At 38.9% G+C, this 23273-nt stretch overlaps 1 protein-coding gene across 1 annotated transcript in view; it reads right to left on the bottom strand.

The window, feature by feature from the left end:
• Window positions 1-2548: 2548 nt before the first annotated feature.
• The window catches only part of LOC145499327 (putative insulin-like peptide receptor), a 34285-nt gene continuing 13560 nt past the window's right edge, over window positions 2549-23273 (bottom strand). Inside the window, exons 4-29 of the mRNA XM_081478831.1 lie at window positions 21442-21613; window positions 20478-20624; window positions 19500-19686; window positions 18823-19040; window positions 17769-17907; window positions 17597-17659; window positions 17155-17190; window positions 15885-16072; window positions 13917-14153; window positions 13023-13246; window positions 12056-12265; window positions 11328-11403; window positions 11181-11239; window positions 10991-11062; window positions 10029-10206; window positions 8746-8875; window positions 8053-8123; window positions 7434-7576; window positions 6736-6800; window positions 6115-6241; window positions 5879-5979; window positions 5560-5615; window positions 4989-5045; window positions 4781-4853; window positions 4413-4547; window positions 2549-3671 (exon numbers count right to left, since the gene is read on the bottom strand). Coding sequence (XP_081334957.1) covers window positions 3446-3671; window positions 4413-4547; window positions 4781-4853; window positions 4989-5045; window positions 5560-5615; window positions 5879-5979; window positions 6115-6241; window positions 6736-6800; window positions 7434-7576; window positions 8053-8123; window positions 8746-8875; window positions 10029-10206; window positions 10991-11062; window positions 11181-11239; window positions 11328-11403; window positions 12056-12265; window positions 13023-13246; window positions 13917-14153; window positions 15885-16072; window positions 17155-17190; window positions 17597-17659; window positions 17769-17907; window positions 18823-19040; window positions 19500-19686; window positions 20478-20624; window positions 21442-21613 — 3390 coding nt within the window. The 3' untranslated portion in view covers window positions 2549-3445. The remainder of the gene's footprint in view (window positions 3672-4412; window positions 4548-4780; window positions 4854-4988; window positions 5046-5559; window positions 5616-5878; window positions 5980-6114; window positions 6242-6735; window positions 6801-7433; window positions 7577-8052; window positions 8124-8745; window positions 8876-10028; window positions 10207-10990; window positions 11063-11180; window positions 11240-11327; window positions 11404-12055; window positions 12266-13022; window positions 13247-13916; window positions 14154-15884; window positions 16073-17154; window positions 17191-17596; window positions 17660-17768; window positions 17908-18822; window positions 19041-19499; window positions 19687-20477; window positions 20625-21441; window positions 21614-23273) is intronic.

Below are 23273 nucleotides of genomic sequence, written 5' to 3'. Positions count from 1 at the left end.
GGGGAGTACCTCCCCCCACACAATGGGGCTAAATGAACATATGTGGTTACACCAGTTTATTCTTTTTAAAGTTCGAGGTTAGGGTCGAGGCCTCTGGGACACGCCCATCATCCATGTCCCTTGGTGGCAGGGGGGAAGTTGGGGAGTTTTTACTCCATCCTCACCCTACTAGTGTGAGTTTCTTAATCATTTGCACTCCCACCCCCACTACCTGTGCCACTCATCTGACGAAGTCTTTCCGTAAAGTACAAAAATTCGCCTCTCAAACGAGTGTTACAAACCAGGTAACTTGGGAGAATCTTAGCAAACCTTGATTGGAACTATGAATGCCTAGGTTTACAACATGAAGGATCAAAGCTCTTGACAGGACACTCGATTTTAAAGATGTTTGTATTTTACAGCTAGTTTGGTTTTTTTTAAGACACATACAAATGTTCTCAGCTAGTATATGGTACAAAACATCAACTGGCCTATGTCATGTCAAGATAAGAGGAAAGATAAGAGAGTTAATCTTCAACATAGCCCTCATTTCTAAGGTAATCCCTCTCAAGTGGTCACTTTTAGATTTTAAAAAAAATATTTCTGGAGGGTCGAGAAATAGCCCACCCATGACGCGATTTTTTTAAAGCCTGGTTTACTCTAAAACATAAGCACAAGCATACAAAGCATAACGGTAGTGAGGACGCCCACAACAAATTATGGGGGACGTTTATGCTTATGCTTACAGCAACGCGTTCTCACTTACATAACCATAAGCACAAGAACAAAACGTTTTGTTCTTCTTGTGCTTAAGATTGTGCTGTGCACATTCTCACTACCGCTATGCTTAAGGTGGCTGAACACAGTTTTTGATAACTGTGTTTCATTCACCTTTTTCTTTAAAACCCTTGATCCTTCAGTCGTCAAAAATGGCACCAAGCTAGTTAACAACACAAACTTTGGTTTTTTGATGGTTAAGCTGACGTATGTGCCGTTGCCATGGCAACATGAATAAATATAAACAGGCCTTTAAAATCGGTTTTGTTTATTTGCAGAAAATCTAGTTATTAGATTTTCTTTAAAATTTGCATGCAACAAGCTTGTAACGATTCTCACAAGTTAACACCATTTTGCTGATAATTTAACAGAGAGATCTTTAATATTACTATCCCTTGTTGAAGGTTCACTGGAATATCTAGAATTTCCTTTGTCAAAGAATTTTCCTTTGTCAAAGTTGAATTATTTTTAGTACTCCAGTTACTTATTTCCTAAAGTATTTTCGTGCCAAATTTCGTGAAATTCTAATGCGTAGTTCTCGAGAAATAGGCGTATTTCCGCGAGTGAAATTTTCAATCGCAATTTTTTTGACTTACTACGCATGCGTTGCATTTAACTGGGCTCTTTCGGTACATTCTCGTCCCCAGTGCTACTCGTCGTTTTCTCCGACCACGTGACCAAAAGAAATGGAGGCTCTGGGGACGAGAATGCTTTCGGTAAGAAAGAAAAAGCTGAGAATTGCTGAGTCCTTTGCATCGTTACCTTTTCTAACATATTTTTGTAATGAAAGACTAAAGCCATCAATACGCTGCGTTCAATTATAGAGAAAAATAGCACAGATACTGCGGGTGTTGAGTAAATAAAATGATCGCTCTATTGACGGCACGTTTGTTTTTTGCAATCCTTGAGCGCGCGCTGAATTGCATCAGCAAAAGTGCGTGCGAAACTGTGTTCGGCCACCTTAATAGGGCTGTGCTTCTGCTAACCAGGCTTAACTCACTAAGCGACGAAGCATTATCCGCGGGAGAACTGGATACTACATTGAAAGAAAGAGAAGGCCAATAAGTGGGACGAACTCTACTGCCCCTCATTCCCTCTTACCTATGTTCAGAGTTTTACTACAGAGATGTATCCGCCTATTAAACAATTAGATTACGAGCTCAAGATTTCTATTGCGCATAGAAATCGAGAGTGAGCAATCTAATTGTTTTAGTATAAACCTACTAGTCGTTCATCTAAATCCTCTTCAGAGACACTTCAAAAACGCCAAGAAGCGGCCGTCATTTTGTTAACATGGGCACACCGCTACGCTACTCACTATCTATCACAGTATACATAGTAAGTAGCGTAGCCAATCAGAGAACGGCATTTGTGATAGAACGCTAGTAGATTTACACTATTGCCAGAAGGTTGCCGCTATATAACGTCATCTCATTCCCAAAAAGATCACACATCGAAAAATCTCAGGGAAATAACTTGAAAGAGGAATTTATTATCGTAGTAAACGATTATATTATGAGCTCGAGATTTCTATCGCGTGATAGTTGACGTCAACTATCAAGGCATAGAAATCGAGAGCGAATAATCTAATTATTTTAGTATAAATCTACGCGCAGGCTGCTACGCCACTCACTATCTATCACTGAAAAGATAGTGAGTAGCGTAGGCAATCAGAGATCGCCATTTGTGATAGAACGCTAGTAGATTTATACTAAACACTGATAGGATAGAGACATCTCTGGGAAATGGTTTGTAAGGTTACGTATGTGTTTTGACATTAATACAAAGAACCAAAAATGTGTTACGCGGAAAGGATATAGTTTATTAAAGCTTTCTATTTATGATACAATTTCTGAGAGTTAAAAATATAAATGATGATGAAAGCAAGTTTATATGAACAAAGCTAGTGGCCTAACTTATTCCGGTCTTTTATCTCTTCTTGTACCAAGTTCACTTGACAAGAACCGTGACTCTTTTTCAAGACTGTCTCTAGTTTATAGTTAAATCTTTCCTCGAGTTCGTCGTCAAGTCCTAAGAATTCACCGCCACTGTACCCCGGGAGGGGTAATCCCATATACAAGCTACATGAGTATGTGCCGCTGTGAAGGGTATGGTTTTCAGGCAGTTTCGTCTGGGATAGGGTATAGAAATCAAACTGTTTTGGTCTAGAATAGCATATAATTTTACCAGAAAAGTGGCCAGTGTATAAATAACTTAGTCTAAAACGAGGTTCTTTACCCAGGGTTGTATAATAGAAATTGAATCTCGGAAACGGCTTTGTAAAATATTGGTTTAGTTAACGTATGTTGGACTACGATAGTGATAACGTTTTCGCATGGAAAGTAACTAACCTGGGACCGGGTTGGGGTTTTTGGTGGCTAGTCTACAATAGGGTTGCAAAATCAAGCTGATCATGGTCTAGTATATAGGGTGAGTGTTTTAGTGTTCCAGCGGCACAGCCCTACCCAGAGATTTACAGAGCACCATTCCTGGGTACTGTAACTTGATGTCTATGGTTGACGCCGAGGGAGTGAGTTTGTTCATTTGTTTTGACCAGTACGTAAGTCATTCAGCAAGATGCAACCGTTGGGAGTTTTAACTAGAGCAACGGATCGACAGCGCAAACCTGAAACTATAATGCACTTGTGTATGTCAAGGTAACTCTAATAACGCTTCAGACGCTTTACTTTTACGCTCCAGTTTCAACATTGGTAGTGGAATCCGTTGTCTCGGCTCTATTCTTATGCTTGTAATGGCTGCTTAACAGTCCTTTGAGCTGGTCTTCTGGGAGAGTGTGGTAGAACGAAAGATAACGAAAGTCTTCGGACAAGTCCTCCTCCAGAAGGCTAATGAGGTACACAAAGGTCGGCCGAGTTTTGGGATTAAACTGCCAGCATAACGTCATCATTTCATATCTGCAATAAGATCATAAAGGAAGTTTCTCTGTCAACACCTACATCTCAAGAAAAAACTAAACCAAAAGTATCCGTAATCGGAATTAAGAACCTTTAATTAAAAATACGAGGAGATGAATTGAGATACACTCTAAAACTTGGTGATTGTTACACAGTTGATCCAAAATAGTTCGAAATAACTGATAGTAAATGACTGGAGGGCAAATCCAAGGGCGATGGTTTTGAGTTCGAAATAACGGGAATAGTCGTCTTTGAATTAGCGGGGTCCAGCTGAAGTCGCCTAACGACAACACCAACCCATCTTTGACATTACTAATCTACTGAGCCTGCAAATCAACGGGGGCGTTAAAGCGGCTGTATTCACAAGCTATCGCTGATCATAAGGACATTTCAATTTGCGCAACGAACACGTCGCGATACAAGAAACCTTAAGTAAAACATGACTCTTTTTTCCGGTGAAGTAAACACATATATTAAAGCTAAAATAATTACTGCGTCAGTCTAGGGAAGCAAAACACTCAGAACTAAAAGAAACAGAGAAAGAGAACGAAAACATGCAACTACTGTAAAACAAACGAAGTAACCATTTACATAGTTCAGATTTTGCACCTGGTTTGCTATGAAGTAGACATGATCACTCTGAAGGCTTTACTAGTTATGAAGCACGACAAAATAATACCAAACCAAAATAATCAGAACACGACAGCTAATGAGAAGCCACAAACTATCCCAGTTACTTACAGCCTGTCTGGACATTCCTCTGGTTTCTCCATGAGTCCTCCATCCACTACATATTTCAGTACTTCTTCGTTGGACTTTCCAGGGTAAGGTTGGCACGCTAGTGTAGCCATCTCCCACATCACAACGCCAAATGACCTGCCACGTGAAACAAATAAATTATTTTCATTTACAGCCTATTATCTTTGTAGTGACATTATTAAGTATCGTCTTATTAAGCAGTTTATACTCCGCACATCTGTTGCGATAACCGATGACTTAAGTGACAGACGACGGAAGTAATGAGTGTGGTTCCTTCTTTGATTGACAAATGCAGTGTATGAATTACTATCGTGTAGTTGAACTGCTATAAATACAAAAGTGCGACTCACCAAACGTCGCTGTAACTCGTGAAGACACCATCTTTTAGAGACTCTGGCGCCATCCACCGTACGGGAAGTAAACCTAAAGAGAATTGGAAATTTAAAGCAACATCGAGAGGGTGAACTAGACATGGCTAGCATACGTGAAGGAAAATGGCCATAAGAGTGGAGAGTAGTACAGCATGAGGGCTGCAGCAGCCAGAGATGACAAGCCTACCTTTTCCTCCTTTTCTGTAATAATCTGTTTCGTAAATGTCACGAGTCATTCCAAAATCTGTCAAAAGACGATTATGATTACTATTTTTTAAGAACAAAAAGCACAACTGACCAAAAAATTTTGATAGGTAGTTACAGGTTAACGCACTCAGCGAGTGAATTATCGGGACTAACCTGCACGAGTTCACTAACAATGAACGAGAAATTTCAATACCGCACGAGGCAAAGCCTCGTGCGGTATTGAAAGTTTCGAGTTCATTGTCAGTGAACGAGTACAGGTAAATCTCGATAATTCACGAGCAATGAGTGCGTTAACATTTTTATTATTCAAACTGAATACACTGCGCAAAGAAATCCTGCATTGAAACCACTATATTTGAGTCAGCCGAAGCCATGGTGTAATGACAGTGGTATGTTGAATTTACACCACGGCTATTACACCACGATAACGACGTCAAGGTTGTTGTCTCGTCACAACCCAGCATCACGTGGTACAAATCAGCCAGTCAGAAATTCGGAATTCGTACAGTGTATGAAAGTTGAATAATAATAATTATTAGACAGTGCCTCACCTCCTATTTTAACTGTAAAATCCGAGTTTACCATGCAATTTCGTGCTGCAAGATCTCTGAAAGAATGGAAACACTTCGTTAGGAAAACGGACACTAACTCTAACACAAAATCTTCCATATTCTGTTACGACAGTAAGTTAAAGAACACATGAGTCCTGTGTTCTTTGTCTGTTATATCCCATAACACATCTCTTACAATTTGTGCATCAACAGACTCGAGTTATCTTGCTTGTGCTCTGGCGCAGTTGGTTCTCGCATGTCGCGAAGTTCTGTTCGTTTATTACAGAGAAACTCAGTTACAAAACGTCATGGTTGATACCTGTGAACATATTTCCTGGCCGCAAGGTAGGCCATCCCATCCGCAATCTCTCCAGCCATTTGAAGAAGTTCTTGAAGGGTTGGAGCAGGCAACGATCCTTCCTGTTGAAGACAAATGAATAGAGTGTTGTTGAAAACACAAACAGTATAATCAACTGTTTTGATCTTGTTATCATTCTTCTCCTACAGACCTTCCTGGACGTTACGTATCTAAACATAAATTCTTTTCTAGCTCACCCCTGGCCGACGAGATCGTAAGAAGTTCTTGAGATCTCCGTGCTCCATTAGTTCCATGATAACCAGAGTAGGCTGGCCCTCTGACACCACGCCCAGAAGCCGTACCACGTGGTTACTGCAGAATTGTCTGACGAGACAACAAAAAGGAAACTAAGCAACAGAAATCATTACTAAAGTCAATCCTATGCATGACTGAATTGTGATAGATAACAAAACAAAGTCATAAACTGACCACCGACGTTATCTGTTAAAAAGAAAAGAAACACGGCAGATAGCTAGCACGAGAAAAGAAAGGGGAATTCTTGTCTGCCATTCTCGCTGTAGCTACCAGAAAGCGATTCGATTTTTCGTTGTACAATTATTAATAAAAATTTCCGCCTCTTACAATTGTTTCAACAAGTTTTACAGATTGTTTTACATTTAAGGAGGGAATTTTTTTCAATAACTTCGAACTGTGCTGTTCTGTTTTGGTTTACTCAATGTATTTTGCAAAGTATACACACAAGTAAACCGGTTTCGAGCAACGACACACGCCAAATACATACTCTAAAACGGAAAAAGAATGGATCTATATCAAGATTATAATAAAGAACTAAATTACGTTAAATCAAGAAGACTAACTTCATAACAGACGCCTCTTGGAGAAACTCCACTCTGTCTCGTATTGAGGCGTTTTCACTCACAGTCTGCAATAAGAGATGATATGATCAGAATTCTGATGCTCATTTCACCTGCACTCACTCAGGGAAGAGGGACAGACGGAGGTTAACTCGAAGAAGCCACTACTTGTTGAAAATTTGGCACAATCGTTGCTGTCGATGCTGAGATCGGATAAGACTTTAAAGGAAGGCAGCACTGATGAGTTTAGGTTAAAACTAGTGCATACCTCACAGCTAAATTTGTTTCGTCGGCGATCTTGTCGAGTCAAATCAAAGCTTTAAGGCAGTTTTCAACTGAGTGTCGAAAATCCACAACCAAACCAATTATTTTATGTGACCGATAAGACTACTCAGCCAATCTAGAACCGTAGTAAAACCAAAACTAACACCAAAACCAGTGTTATTGCCTGATTACTTTCTACACGCAATTAAAAACCGCTCTAGACAAGCCAATAAAGATCAACATCAGCCAGTAGAAAAACAAATTCTGTGATGAGTGGCAGGTAATCGCGGAACCAAACCAATTTACGCTACGAACGGAATCACGGGTTCACGTGCATTTAATTACTCCCAGTACAAAGCCAAAAAAAAAAGAAAGAAAGAAAGAAAGGAAAGATTGCGCTTCACACACAGAAGTGAGAATAACAAAATTTGTTATACCTTGACTGCTACTCTGCGTATAGGGACATCTGGCGTAATGTCTTCAGCTTCTCCTTCATAAACCATGCCAAAAGAACCGTTTCCTAGTTCTCGAACAAGCTTGATCTTTTCTCGTGGGAACTCCCATTCATCAGCAATATACACTGCAATCACGAAACAACGACAATAGTTATGGCCGTCTGAGTTGGCATTCCTATCTGGTCTACTGACACTCCTTCCATCACGTAAGAGAGAGACCTCTGCGATTCAGCGAGACATTCCTCACTGGTGATCCATACTCCGATCCAGTGAACCAGTCAAAGAAGGTACAAGAATCACTGTAGTACTTAATCGAGATCATAGTGAAACTGTCCATAAATAACAACAGACTGCCAGTTATTCTAGCCGTCTTAGACATCTGAACAAACACACATTTATCAAGGTGCTTGGTATAACCCATGTCACCTTTAACCCGTTTATCTATGGTGTTGCGACATTAGTTGCTGCTAAAACCGTTAAATATCTGGCCCGTCATCGCCTTTAGAGCGACAGCAAAACAAAAAGAACAAAAAAAGACAACCAAAATCTATGACATTGAAAAGGTAAAAGTTAATGTCTGCGCGTTTTAAGTAGGTTATACCGTCAGTGGATGTCATGTATTCCGGGTTAACAGAAGCGTACAGAACGCCGGGAATTTGTTCATCACTGTACCTGAAGTTATCAAACAAAACAGTGCATCAGTAGATGAAACTCACAGGACATTCAAAGCCCATGCCTATCTACACCGTTTTACTAGAAGATAAAAAGCGTACATTCACAAAGGTTCAGAAAACTCGTGAGTCACGTGTAAATAGCAAGGCCAAGCTTCCCTTTCACTTATAGTCTCCACTGTTATGAGCGATCATCACTTAGAAAGACTGGACCACAATTTTACGAGGCCACAAAACTGGGTCCTGATTGAGACCACGACATTGGGTTCCAAGTGACATTTCTTGGTCAGGGGTAACATTTCGGTCAGCGGCATCCAGTCAGTTTCACAATGGCGACGTTGCTAAGCAACGTGTGACCTTATTAAGCTGATACGAGAGCTTTCTGAGTCATCGAGATGGCAAGTCCCATTTGTTTGATTGGAAGACTAATAAAACTTCCTATCACTCCTTTGCATTTTTGATGGATCTGTTTCTACGACCAATCAAAATCTGAAGTCGATATGGCCAACATCGCCCGGTCCCCACCCCCCCCTACCATAAAGGCTAAAGCGCGCTATCATGGCAATTACTGCAGAGATTAAAGGGTAGAGTCATGAACTACAGTTACCATAGAAACACAATACCTCTTGTATCTCTTACGAGCAAAATACCACACCACAAACCCGCACGCTAACACAAACACAACACTGGCAGCAAGGCTGGTACCCACGATTGTCCCGAGAGACATGGAATCATTCTCCCGTAATGGAGGGTCTAAAACAGAACACAAGTGATTTAAGATATCAGTATATTGGTCTCCTGACACCATGGTTATATTAAATGACTATAGCAACAGTAATCATATCTAAAAATTCCGATTGGGGTAACAAATTCCACTCCCTACCCTGATTATTGCACCTTCTCTCCGTGGTCGCTTACTTCAGAGAGTATGTAAGCAGAAGACAAATCCTGAAGTGAGCATCGAATTTCAGACTAATCGCACAAGGAAGAAAAGCCGGCAGGGCAATCAACCCCCCCCCCCCCCCCCCCTTAGCTCAAGGTCTGGATCCGCCACTGCAGGCTCCCAACTTTGAGGACTAGATATCAACGTTGTAACCAGAAACCTTAGCCTAAGCATTTAAGGCTTTAGCACACAAACAGGACAGTTTTAAGCTCAACGCGATTTTCACAGAAAGTAAATGTAGGCTAATTAACAATTACATTATGAACTCGAGATTTCTATGAGGTGATAGTTGATGAGGCCGCCGGCCGAATCAACTATCGCCTCATAGTAATCGAGAGCGAATAATCTAATTGTTTTAGTAGAATTCTTACTAAAATTTACTTTAAATAACGGTTTCCCATAATTTTTCAACGCATTATTGAACTGTACGCTTTAACAAAATCGCACGTATTGAATTGTCCTTAGCAAATTTGCAGTTGTTTACGCGCGCGCACCCGTTTTTTTTCAATAATTTCAAGTTTTTAAAGTCAAGAAGCCGTCAATGTCCTTCTTTTAGTCTTCTCAGGAATTTAATTATCCATTTACATCTAAACTTTCTTCCAAAACTTCAGGAAAACGATAAAAACGTCGCATTTCGTAGACCACCGACAGCCACTGCACTCTGATGGCTGATAGTATACGAGTAGCTCAGCCAATCAGATTGCAGCATTTGCATTAGTATACTAGTAGAATTCTACTAATTAGTGTTAGAGTTAGGTTGAGACAAGTGAGACGAGTGAAGCCTATCAATCCTATCAGCCTAAAGAAGCATTTAGTCAATATATCTAACGTAGTAAATGGAGGTAATCAAATTGGAAGCGAACTCTTAAAGTCCAGGTGCCGAAGAAGTGTCGAAGGCATAAACTTTAAACCGGAGTTCTTGCTGTCAAGGAAACACAAGCTATAAATTGTACTAAAACTCACCTACTGACTCGTCTTTACTCGGTAAGGAGAAAGCTACAGTGTTACTCCAAGACCCATTGCCGGCAGGGGTAATGGCTCGTACACGAGCAGCATACTTCCCGTCAATACTAAAGGGAGGAGGTCCTGTATGTGTAAACTTTTTGCCACCTACACATCGGATCACAGATTGATTGGAGTTCTGTATATTGAAACAACGACAAAAAAACATAGCAGCTTGTATGATGTTTCGCTGTGACAAAGACGAACAATGGTAAACGATCTTAGCAATCGTTAGGAGAGGTACAATATCATTATATTAGATCACTTTTCATTCTGCGCACTGTCGCTTGAAGATCCGTTGAAATCTTCAAGAGAACTAAGTAGTTCATCACCTTTGGGAATCAGACATTACTTTACTTGCTATTGTGTCCTACGAATCATTTCCACACCACTGAAACATTTATATCACACTTCTGCTATATACTGATTTTGGTGTTACAGTACATCGACACTACCACACTGTGAAATATTGACGTTGAAGAGGACCTCCGCTCAGGTTACCGAAACGTCAGTCACTAACACTGCGTCTGAACCGTCTTTCTCAAGGCGTCTCTCACCCTGAGAATTGCACTCATTAAGCTAGCACGGCAACTGTTGCTGTAACAACGACTTCACTGTCACCTATTTTCGCTGCTGTGCATCTAGTTTTATATGCGAGATACGAACAGAGCACATTAAGGTGAGGTGTGGTCAGGAGGTGATGCTGTTCCTTTTAACTGGTTTCAAACTTAAGGCTTCGTATGCATTCCAGATTGTTTGATCTCCAAGACTGGGATCTTACGATGATGGGAAGATGGATGACTCTATTTTGGTATCAGAAAGACGCAAGTTCGCAAAAAGGACCAAACAATCTATAAGAAGCACAATTGGAAACAAGGTGCCTACGCCCTTTGACCGAGTAAAGAGGGTTGGCATGCACCTACCATTTTGATTTCAATGTCATACTTGAGTACCACTCCATTGGGGTCCTTTGGAGGGGACCATGAAAGAGAAAACTGTAAAAAATAAAACAAAAATAGCATGGCATTAAAACAGTCGCAAACTGTGGAAAGCAAGACAAGGGTCAATCTACACCTACAGTCTGTACCAAGTCAAATCAATACAGTTTCTTACTTCTTTAGTGACGTTGTCAGTAGTGACCTTCAGGGGGCCTCCAAGATTGTCAGCTGTAACTGAAATAAAAATAAAAAATCCATTAACAACATCATTGCTTTTTAATGACTACCAGATGCCATTACACTTCAAGCTCATGTCACTTACTGTTTTTGTAAGTCATTGCCTTTGTGATCGCACAGGAACTTCCAATTGCACAACCAATTTTTGTACATGCACAGACCTGAAGGGTGATCATTAAAATAATGCATAAAAACAGAGAACAGCAACCCATCGTTTAAACCAATAACCAAATCGCTTTGTACTGGGCCTTTGGGCAAAATGTCACTAAAATGTCATAATGTCACTAAAGATAAGCTTAAAACACTCCCTTACGTATAGGCTTGTAACGGGTGAAGGTGTTAATCTAGTCATAGGAGGCAAGCCCACTACCTCAGAACAGGGCTAATGGGATGACTGACGAAAAAACAGTCAACTACCTGTCAATGCCATTTACTTCTTGGTTTGCATAATGTTTGTGAACTGTCATCACCATAGAGGGGAATGGTTATGAAGTCCGGCAAACATCAGATGCCAAGATTTATGTTGGAAGGTCCACGACCGAGCACAATCTTTTGATTTGTGTTCATATACTATGCATGAATTACATGTGCAAAACGTTTCTACTGGTTGGTCTTCAATCAGAAGTAAACATCTATTGTGCTTTGTGCACAATCAAGGCCAAAAAAAGTAACAAAACATACAACAAAGACCTTTGTCAGGTTTCAAAACCATTCCCCTCTATTAAAAAGGTCTATTAACTATGTCATCAAGCATCACATGAACCAAAGGCATATAAAATGTACACTCAAAATGGTTCTGTGTACTGCACTTACAGTGATAGCATAGTCTGAGAAGTGTTTCAGTTTGGCCAGGATGACACTCCTAGCTTTGCCATTCACCACCAAGGTGACATTAGAGGCAGCTTCAGTTGGTAGAATGGTTGGCTTTGTGGAGGTTGGTTTGGCGGATGTGGTTGACTCCTTAGACGATGTTGTAGTTGGTTTACTGCTTGGTGGCACTGTTAAGTTTTGACACGATGGATTCTGAAAGAACCACACCCAGTTGAACATGGCTTGACTCTTTTTATGACAATGTTATAAGAAAATTCAACTTCTGTTCATACAAGTTACCGGTAAGTACAGCCTTAGTTTTGAAGAGGTTTGCCTTTCAGTGCTGCCCAATAAATAGCCCAGTACATTTTAAACATACTGTTTCCAGAAGTGGATCCTGATGTTCTTCTTAACATTAATTTGCTCACCATGAAAAATTTGAGACTCGTAAAATGGGATAAAAGCACAATATCATAGTATATAGAAAAACTGCCCTGAAATTTTAACATCTCTTTTGTTTAGGGTTGCATAATTTGAAACCAATACAACAGCAATCCCATTGTGTTGCTAACCTCTCAACTGCATTGCAATGTAAAAATCCATTACAGATATATAACCTTTATTTACCCTCGGCAGTGTTATAGCACAAGTGCTAGTGGGGCCGAGCAAACAACTGAAACAAATAATTAAAATTGAACATAACATTGTTAAGAATCCCTACTGGCCAGAGGCATACCAGTTGGCTATTTACAAGCATGGCCGAGGATTTGAACTCGGGGCTATCGAGAAACAAATCCAGGTAGTGGTCAGAGTGGGACTCCAACTCAGGACCGCTGGATTGTGAGTCCGACACGCTGACCACTCGTCCACGCTGCCACCATTCACTCAACCTTTCACTACCTGTCCTGATTAGTTAAATGCTTGTCAGCCTCCTCCCTCCCAAATCTATAGCACCAGTCTCAGTCCTAACCTGTACATCATTGCTACAGTTTGTCTGATTTGAACCAGAGGAAAGGATGGTTGTTGCTGTGGTTCTTGGTGCTGTAGTAGTCTCGTCATCGTCATCTTTATTTTTTGTGAAGATCGTCTGGTACAATTTGTCTTGGAACTCCTTTGCGAACAATGCAGCTTGTTTTTCTGGTTTAACTTCTGGCTTGACATCACAGTCACAGGTTATGTTTACTTTGCCACACCCTAAAAAATATAAAACATAAGGTGTTAACTACTAAATTCCAGCTGGAATTTCTTCCCCAACAGCATGCATTCTCATTGGATACCTCAAGGTCATATGACATCTACCAATGAAACTGTTTCTAGCCAAGTCTCTGAGGGGGCAACATTGCAAGTTTTTACCATCAGGGTTACACTCATCTGTTACCCTTGATTTTTGACCCACCACCACCATTTTTACATTGTACCTACCAACATCTTTTTCACACTATATAGAGCGGTTTTCAATTGAGTGTCGTAACACCAAAACCAAACCAATTACTTACCAATTAGACTACTCAGCCAGTGTCAAATCGTAGTAAAATAAAAACAAAGTAACTGTCTGATTACTTTCCTCACTCAATGGAAAACCACTCTATCAAATCACTTACCGGTAACTGTTGGTATCTTGGCAAACTAACAAGAAATACCTTAAACAGTTTTCTTTTGAGACCAGTTGTTGAGCGAGTGTTATGTTTTGAATGCCGTTTTTGAATTATTTTGTTTTTACACGCTGTCCTCTCAAACTTATTACATGTAAACATGATAAGCAATGATGAAATAGTGTTAAAATCTTGGCTTTTAGTCTTGTGTGCAGATTACTTAATTGTTTTGCTGCTCAAATCAAACTTTATTTCCTTAAATTCATACCTACCATCAGGATTCTTATCTGCACTTCCTTCATCAGCGCTGGTATCGCCTCCTGGTCTGTTGCCAAAAACTTGCCGACTGCACCAGTCAAAGTCTTGTTTCCATGGAGAGTATGTACTGGATTCATACTTCACAATAAACTTGGTGATGTTACCATTTGGAAACAAAGGAAGCTGCCACTTGACACTTAATGCAGAAGAGTTGATGTAGTTTGCTTCAAGACCCACAGGCTGGGATGGCACTGCGAGCCAAAGTGAATGCGTGTTATATTGATTTTGATAAATTAATGATTCTTTGCCTAACCAATAATTGAAGTGATATTTAATAAATAAAACTAATAACATTGTTAACTCTGACAACTGAAGGCCCAAACATATTCTCAGATGGCAAAGTTTAGTTGTTGTCTAATCAATCTGCAGTGCAACGAAAACAAAATAATTTCTTACTTTAGTACAAGTGAGAATACCAGTTGAATAGGAGGGGGCATGTCAACTATTATTGATCAAGCATAAACGGCCCTAGCATATTAATACAATGACATGTAATATTATAAAACACAGATCTAATGTAACACAAAATTGACTAAGGTAAATTTTTGAAACTGAAGTGGTCAGTGATCAAAAAACGGAGATGCAACAAATAATAACACCTAACTCACCAAGGTTAAAAATTCAACTTGTAACTAGTCTGCTGGCTGCCGTTTTTTTCTCTAAGGGTCACTTAGACCAGTGTTTAGTCATCGCGAACACAAAAGAGCAGTATGGCGGTGGCCAAATAGGGAAGAAGGTGGGACAAGGGAGTGTGGCCGAGTAGGGAAGAAGGCATGCTGCGCCCATGTCTTGTCCCATTCCCCTTAAGCCTAAAGCATCTCGCCTCATAACCCCTGCTGAATTTTGAGAGAAAAACAGACCACCAGCAGTCTAACTCATAACATGCTTATGTAACCTACATACCAATGCACAGTATCAATGTGAAAAATTATATTTATTACAGAATGTTTATTGTGAGTCTCTTTTTGTCACTGTCTGTGAAAATTACTCAGATTCTTGCTAGTCATTATGACAACTTTTTAACCCTTACTTTTGATACATTTTTTGGATGAGCTGTTTAGAAGTAATGTTTATTGACATCTAGTCTGGCTTATAAACTAAGTTAAAAATTCCTATAATTATATTCATGCAACAGATACATATACAAATATTTCAACTGATCATTCATTCCCTATAACTTAATACATGGAGGATGGTGTCTGTCTTGAATTTTAAATTAATTTCATTTATTCTATTTTATGTTAAGTGCTTCATTTTCCAAATTGTACTGTTGTTCTGCCTCCGCTGTTGTTGCACTGTTTACAACACACTTGCACTCACAGACCACTTGTGAAAATGGCCGGGTCTAAAACTTCAACACGACAGCAGAAAACTGAGATAGCTAGGGGTGAATTGAAAGATGAAGAAACTAGAGCAAATTAACAGTACAGATAGCAGTTTCCAGATTTAACCACACAGTAACCAAACTATGAACAAGAAATCATACTGACTAAGGAGCTTCATGAGCAGATATTATTCTGTGTGTAACAAAATTCAATGATTAACTCAGGGCTGCTGCAGCCTTTTCTTCTGTTTAACAAGTAGTAAAATGTTGTTGTAATGTTGTTGCAGTAGCAGTAGCATCGTTGGAGGCTCAGGGGATTCTCAGTAGAGGCAAGGGAAAGTCAAAATAAAAGGGGAAAAATACTTTCAGTTGCATGAATAATCAGTGGTTTATAGTTTTTGTACATTCTTCATTGCCTAGTTTATGAGAATTACTGTCGGAAGGTAAGATGTCAAAAAGGTTTTGGTCAGTTTGTTTGAAAATATTGCACTGTTAATAAGACCACCATCGCTGCCAAAAAAAGTATGCACTCGAAACATTCTGAGTGTTTTTGTTTTTTTTTGCAAGTTGCCATCATGTTGGCCCTTTCTTAACTTACCACTTTCCTTAGTCTGGATAAACACCAGATCACTCTTGGCACCTTCATTCTTCAGCACCACTGCCTCAACTTGAAATGCATACAGGGTAAAGGGCTTGAGCTTTGGGATGTTTTTGAAAATTTTGCGAGGTTTGGTTGCTAAGCTGTTTGGGGTGGTGTCATTTTTATCAAAAATAGTGACATTTACTCTGAAAAAGAGACAAAATACTGGTTAGAAGTAAGTACATATCAAAAGCACTGCTGAAACAAGGGTACTAAGCTAGTCAAACACTTTTTAATAATTAGAAACTTATAGTTCTAATTAGAATGTGTGGATCCAATAAATATCCATACCTGCTTTAAGGAGAGTAACTGGAAATTCCATGCGGAAGCGGATCCTCAAAGCCAATGTTTTTAATGGCAAACATGAGTTCACCAAAACTGGAATTTCTGGGAGTGCGAGGGTCAAACCAAAAAGCCTCCACGAGAGGGGTATGGATATTTTCTGGGTTAATTTACCTCCTTTATCTCAGCTGAGTATTTTCAATTACTTTACCTTTGGTACAGTGCAACAGTTCCACTATCAGTAGCTTTTTTACAAACTACAGCTGAAACTCCGCTAACAGCCAACCCTTTACAACAGCCACCTCTGTATAAAGGCCACTTTTTGGTCCCATCGGACAATATATTCACTTACATTCAACCTTATTTTAACCTCTCTATAGTGGCCACCTCTCCCACAATGGCAATGGCCATTAAAACATGTCCCAGCTGCCAAATAACCTCTCAACAACTGCCAGTTAGTCAACGACTGACAAACAGCATATAGAAAACCCTGATTTTTATTGCAAGAGGTCACCAAACTTGATCTATACTACATGTTACTGGTCTCTATTTCTGTTTAGTTTCTGTTTTATTGACATAGCTTGATCGTGTTGTGTATATTTAGGCTAAAACGAGCTTTTTTTTACAAAGAAATGTCCCCCCCCCCTAAACAAAACAAGTGTTGTACTACACCTCTACTTCCCCAAAATGGCCACCTCTATACAATGGCCAATTATTTTTGTCCCCAAGGTGGCCTTTGTGGAGAGGTTTGACAGTAATATTTTTTTTTCCATAGAGCTTGCTAGTCAGTCCAGTATGACAACAATTTGAAAAGTTTTATACAGGTCTGGTAACTTATATTTAACTCACAGGAAGAACATTACTATTAATTTACATTTGTCCTACAGTCATTAAAGACAGTTATATTGTTTCATTTGTAATTACATTTATCAGTTTATGTACTTACTCAGGGGTCCCTGCTACCTTGTCCACTCGTGTCCAGCTGTATAACAAAATAGCAAAATAAACATGTACAAAATTATAAACATCTTTGTTGTATATCAGGAATCACCTCATACTAACAGGTTTCCTAAAATGTCATCAAAATTGGTTGACAATAAACTACTTGGACTGGACAAAGGTAGAGCAGCAAGTGCTTGTGCAAGGTTGCTTATTGATTGGAATTTGTAATGCCGACAAATGTTCAGTTGGAATGTCAGATACTTCTTTTACTGGACTGAAAGTTTCCACTAGATATTCTACACAAATTTAACATTTTTCTGGTGTAATTTTCATAGGCTAGAAGGATAAAGGTTGAAGTCTGGCTCTGTATATAGTAGTAATAATTATTATATGCCTCAGCGGCTTAACAGAAAGTAACATTTGTCCAAACAAGCTATTACACTTACACATTCTCACTCTCACTGTTGCATGCATCCACATCATCATATTCTGTGATCTTTCTATTTGGGCTGAAATGGGATATTTCAGGCGTTCATTATTAACAAACCCTGGTTAAAACAATGTAAATTACACAGTGAACAATAAAACAGCCAACATAACATTTGTCCAGTTACTTACGCCTCTCTGTAAGACACAGTGTAAAACAACACAGTTCTATAATCATCAAAGATTTCATCCCATTCCACTTTCATGCAAACTGGTGTACATCTGCCTACTGAAACTTCCTCTAGAGTCACATTTATTTTGCGAACATCACCTACAGATGACAAAAATAAAACAAATTACTTTCAAATAATGTATATTTCAATTAAATAAATAAACAAATAAAGACGAGTTTAAACTGGAGGTATTACATCAAACACGAAAGACTGTGTTTGACCACATTTCCAAACGCAGAGAAGAGAGTTGAAAATACTGTAGAGGAGTATTTTTGACAAACTTTGAGGTGTTTGGAAATGTGGTCAGACACTGTCTTGAGTGTTTGATATATCTTCTCAACTGAAACTAAAACTAAGAAAACGGAGAAATAAAATCGTAAAAATCTCTGCTGATTAAGATCTGATATCGAAATGCCGTCTCTGTTATGCCTTCCTTTATTCAAACTTGATGAATTATTAACACGTTTGGGAAAAAACTTTCTAGCACTCCTGCTGTACCTCATGATCATCCACTCTTGTGCACTCTCATCGAACTTGAACTTAAAAAGATCAAACTTGAACTTGCCTAGCCGGTCTCCAAAAGTACTTGAATTTCTGATAGGGGTATAACTGAACTTGAGCTACCCCTTTACACATATATTTTTTTCAAAAATTTCTCATGATGAACCTATTTTAATGGCAGTCTCTTCCTTGCTCCAGTATAAGAGCAACATTACTGAATCATCTCAGTAAGCTTAATGCAGTCATGATTAGGTATGTGACTTGGACCATATTTTCACAACTTCCAAAACCAAGCAATTTCTGCTTCAGATTTTTTTAACATTAGCTCAGCGAGCATGAGCTTGATAAGTTAGCTTATACTTTGACTGTCTCTTTTCTAAGAAAATAAAATTTCCATCCAGGCAAGAAATTTGCAGTCCATGTTTTAGTGCTCAGATAATACCAAAGCAAACAATGAAAGAAAGTGAAAGAAAGTCAAATTAACCCATCTCTTGATTCTTCTCTACACTTACATGCCATGGCATTTCCATTGGTGGTGTCTGAAATATCAATGCTTCTTTTTGAGTCATTTTTATTCCACTTAAGAACATCGTTCACAAGTGGACTAATCTTGCTTGGACACAGGAAAGGATTCAAATGCACCATTATTCCACCCTCGCTGATGCTTAGATTTTGCTGAAATGGCCACATAGCCTCAAGCTTGGGGTTGTCAAGGATAGCCAATGCATACCTAGACATAGAATAAAAGGTACGAACTTGTTACACACACACTACATGGAGGGCAAAACAGCTGGGAGGAGGTTTGCACTTATGTGCACTTAATGTGCATACTTACATAGATTTTGTCCCTGGTGGGAGTCCAATGGGGCATGAAGTCACAAAGAACTTAAGTCTCTTTCATTAGGGTCATCACGCAATGTTACTAGAGAAGTGTTGCATGATGACCCTAATAACAGCTGCGAAGGAGACTAAGAGAACTTGTGCTACTGAATATACTACTTTGAAGGGCTTCAAGCCAGCAAAGACCACCATAAAAGCACAGACTGTTGATCTAACTATCCCTTACAGTGGCTGCTAATAGGGTTAACTTGCCCAGGTAAGTCCCTATCATTTTGGGTAAGTACAAAACATACCTTATTTATGCAACAGGTGGGTGATCAAGTGGCCGACCACTACACTCTGTACGTACCTGTCATTGTACAAAATTGGTTTGTCCAGTCCATAGTTCACCAGATCTGGCAATAATAGTGGTTTAATTTCTTTCAGATTCTTGAGAAAGTTCAAAGATTTGAGAGATGCAGACTCTCGGATGACAATGTAACCTTCCTTAACTTTTTCGATTTGTCCCAAATTCTCATCAAGTCGCGTTCCAATACCTAGTTGGAACAAAGTAGAGAGAAATAATTTCAGTTTAGCCATTTATGTACAATCTGAATAGAGTAAGTATAATTCACCTTTAAGTGTGGTGATATAGTAAATTAATTATTGCTGACTTTAGCAACAATTTCTGGTCCTTTTATAATGGGTTTGGGAAAAGAATTCTTAAAACATCTGGGTTAATCTTTGCTGGAATGAAACAAAGATAGCAAAAACCATGCTATTTGTAAGAACATGCAATGTCGAGAAGTACCACTAATTGGAAGCAATTCAGTTATTATTACTATTATTATTATTATTATTATTATTATTACACTTACTATACTTGTCGCACACAATCAATGAAACAACCCATAAATACTTTTGCTACATTTCTGTGATATTTCAAATAAGTCATTCCAATTCTCAGCTCTTCTCAATTTTATTCATTTCAATCTGTAAACTACATTTTGCTTCCTTTTTTAACGACTTTATTACAATAATTGTTATGGTATATAGTTTTGTGCTGTAATTAATGATCATGCAAAGTTTTAGTGAAGAATTTTAATGAGCCCAAAAAAATTATTATAATTATTATTTTTATTACTATTACTATTACTATTACTGTAACTATTACTACATGTATAGCTATTACTATTACTACTATTACTATTATTATTATCATTATTATTATTATTATCATCATCATCATTATTATTACTACTATTATTATTATTATTATTATTATTATTAATTGTAGCATAGGACAGTTTAAAAAGTTAAGGGAAAATGTGGACCTTAATTAACAAACCTGAGCCACCACTTCCTCTTATGTTGATGATTAAGTTTCCCTTGATTTCTGTGCAGCCTTTGTACTCATTCAGGGATGCTACTGAATCAATGGGTAGCTTTTCATCGTCAGATATTCTGGCTGCTAATTTGTCTACGGTCTTACAAACTATACAGCAACAAAAAATCAAAACAATAATATTTATATTGTCAGTAATTGAGTTTTTGAGCATTGTATTGGAAGCAGAAGCACTTAACCCCCAAATCTACTGTTTCTGCCTCTTCTTGACTTTTCCTACCAGGTGGGTATGACAAAGTAAGAATGTGATCATCGAAAGAGAATCTTGTCAACTTAAGGTGATTCAAAACAGTTTCCAGCACTTTCCAAGACTTAGAATTTCATGGGTCATTATAACCACTCTTTATCAGTTGATGCTACAATCATGGTGTCAAAAAACTGCCCAATCATTGGTAAAAATGTTGTCATCATTTTTGTGACACAATACATTACCATAGTAACAGTATAACCTGCTGAAAACACCTTTAATTTTATCTTTAACTGCTAATAACCCCCCAAAAAGCACAGTGACCCCACTTTTATTATTGAAGTTTGATTAGGAGGATAAGATGCAACTATGGGCAAAGTTTAAAAAAAATGCTCATGGGATTTAAACCACCTTAAATTTTTAAAATTTACTTCCCTTAGTATATGAAAATGAACTAACACAATAGGAACCACAAAACTTTGGGGAGTGGGAGAGAGGTAATTTCTTAGCACTCTCAAAGGGCCACCACCCCACAAGGGAGGTATTACCCTTTACTGAGCCCCCCCTTGTACAATGTACCTGTTATCATCTTTTCGCAGTTGGCTAAACAATAGCCAATATCATCATCCCCAGCAGGTGGTTATTATTATATTAGGAAGCACCTTTATTAATTGATGCAAATGGTTTAATACATCATTAAGTTCTTGGGATTAACCATACCTCTTGGACACTTTTCTACCTTGCACCTGACACACTTCCCCGGACCCAAGAAAATTGCAGACTCCTTTTTGTAGCCAGCTGGACATACCTTCACACACTTCTTACTTTTGCCAGGAATTTCAAGTGTCAAATATGGAATAGGACACTTGGACACACATTTAAATCCATCAATCTAAAAACAAAATGTCCAGGCTGGTAAGAAAATTGCTTATTATTAAAAATATTTTAAAAGCTTGCTACATGTATCACTAACAAAATAATAATATGATTATTATTCTGACATTACCATAAATCCTTGAATTAGTGCCTCCCCTCAAATAAGCGCTCCTCCTATTGGCCAAAATTTAAAATAAGTGCCTCCCATCCAATAAGCGCTGCCCCCCCCCCCCCCCCCATCACCTCCCCTTGTCTTATGGAAGAGTACTGAGACAACAAAGGATATACAGTTTCGTGCTCAATCACAAGCAAGTGATTATCAACTCATTCAAGCATTACACATTGACTGATGGATGGTGATGAAGATCTGCTGATTTATTGCCTAAAGCCCAACCAGCCTTGTGTAGCAGGCCTAGACCAGCTCAAGTGGTTATATTACGTTAATGTAGTGCTTCAAGAACAACAGGATCCTTCTGAAACTTCTGAGGAACTGACACATTGTGCTTCTTTTAACATACATTACAAAAAAACCTGATCTTATCCGACCACGATTTGGGAAAAATTAAATAAGACCCCCACCTCGATTAAACACCTCTCTCAAATAAGCATCCCCCGTCTTCTCCTAAATTTGAAATAAGTGCCCAAGGGGCTAATTCAAGGATTTACCGTATGCAATCATAGGTTTTCCCATCCTTGGAAAACCCCACATTGTTTCTGTATACTATTTTGTCACAACTTGGCAAAACAAATATGCCCTATCCAAACATACATGAAGCAAATGGTCCCAAGAAATTCATGGGTCTTGGAGACTTTTGATCTGATCTAAAAATATCGTTGATAACACTTTGTCATGAGTTATGGAGTCTCTTGTTTATAAGTGATTGGAGACTTTTGATCCGATTTAAAAGCATTGTAATACTTGAGTCATGGACTCACATGCTAATCAGTGTTTCTTTCTGTCTGAAAGTCTAAAATTGTTTCAGTCTCGACCAGTCGTGGGTTTTTAAACTGGGATTTCGACATCTTAGCAAATCTTGGATTTTACATATAGTTAAATGAAATTTAACATAGTTAACGACTAGGAGCTAGTCTGGTCAGTAGCGTTTTTATAGGCGGTTGTCAGTGTCTTGGCCGTCTGTGAGCGTTTGCTTAGTGTTTGGTGCGTTTTGTAGCGTTTGATATAGTTCAATGAAATTTTACATAGTTTATGACCAGGAGCCAGTCTAGTCAGTAGCGTTTTTGTAGGTGTTTGTTAGTGCCTTGGCCATCTGTTAGCGTTTGTTTAGCGTTTGGTGCGTTTCTGTAGCGTTTGCAACAGTCATATGGTCGTGAGAGCCCTGGGGCTGACATCGTCCAGTGGTATATTTGGTTAGTACATGTGTTGTCGTCCCATGTGCTCGCAGTGTGTTCATCGCTCTGTTAGTGTGGCGTTGTGGATTGAATTATAGTGTAGCAGTTCTCGGCGTTCTCCCTATTGCTTCGTTATCTATCTCGGTCGCTGTCCCGGTTAAAACAGAAGTTCTTCGATCGTCACCCGTGGCATTTTTGTTTCATCCTGTCTCCACTGCCGTGTTGTGGTTCGTCTTTACTTCTCTCATACCTGGTCCGATAGTGTGCTCGCCGTTCAGATAGCCTGGCCTTTTGGCTGGCCTAGTATAGCGTTTCCCAGTTGGGAA

This window comes from Orbicella franksi, chromosome 1, assembly GCF_964199315.1.
Source record: "Orbicella franksi chromosome 1, jaOrbFran1.1, whole genome shotgun sequence".
Taxonomy (NCBI): Eukaryota; Metazoa; Cnidaria; class Anthozoa; order Scleractinia; family Merulinidae; genus Orbicella; species Orbicella franksi.
The sequence above is the reverse complement of the archived record's forward strand: the minus strand, read 5'-3'. Positions and strand labels throughout refer to the sequence as shown.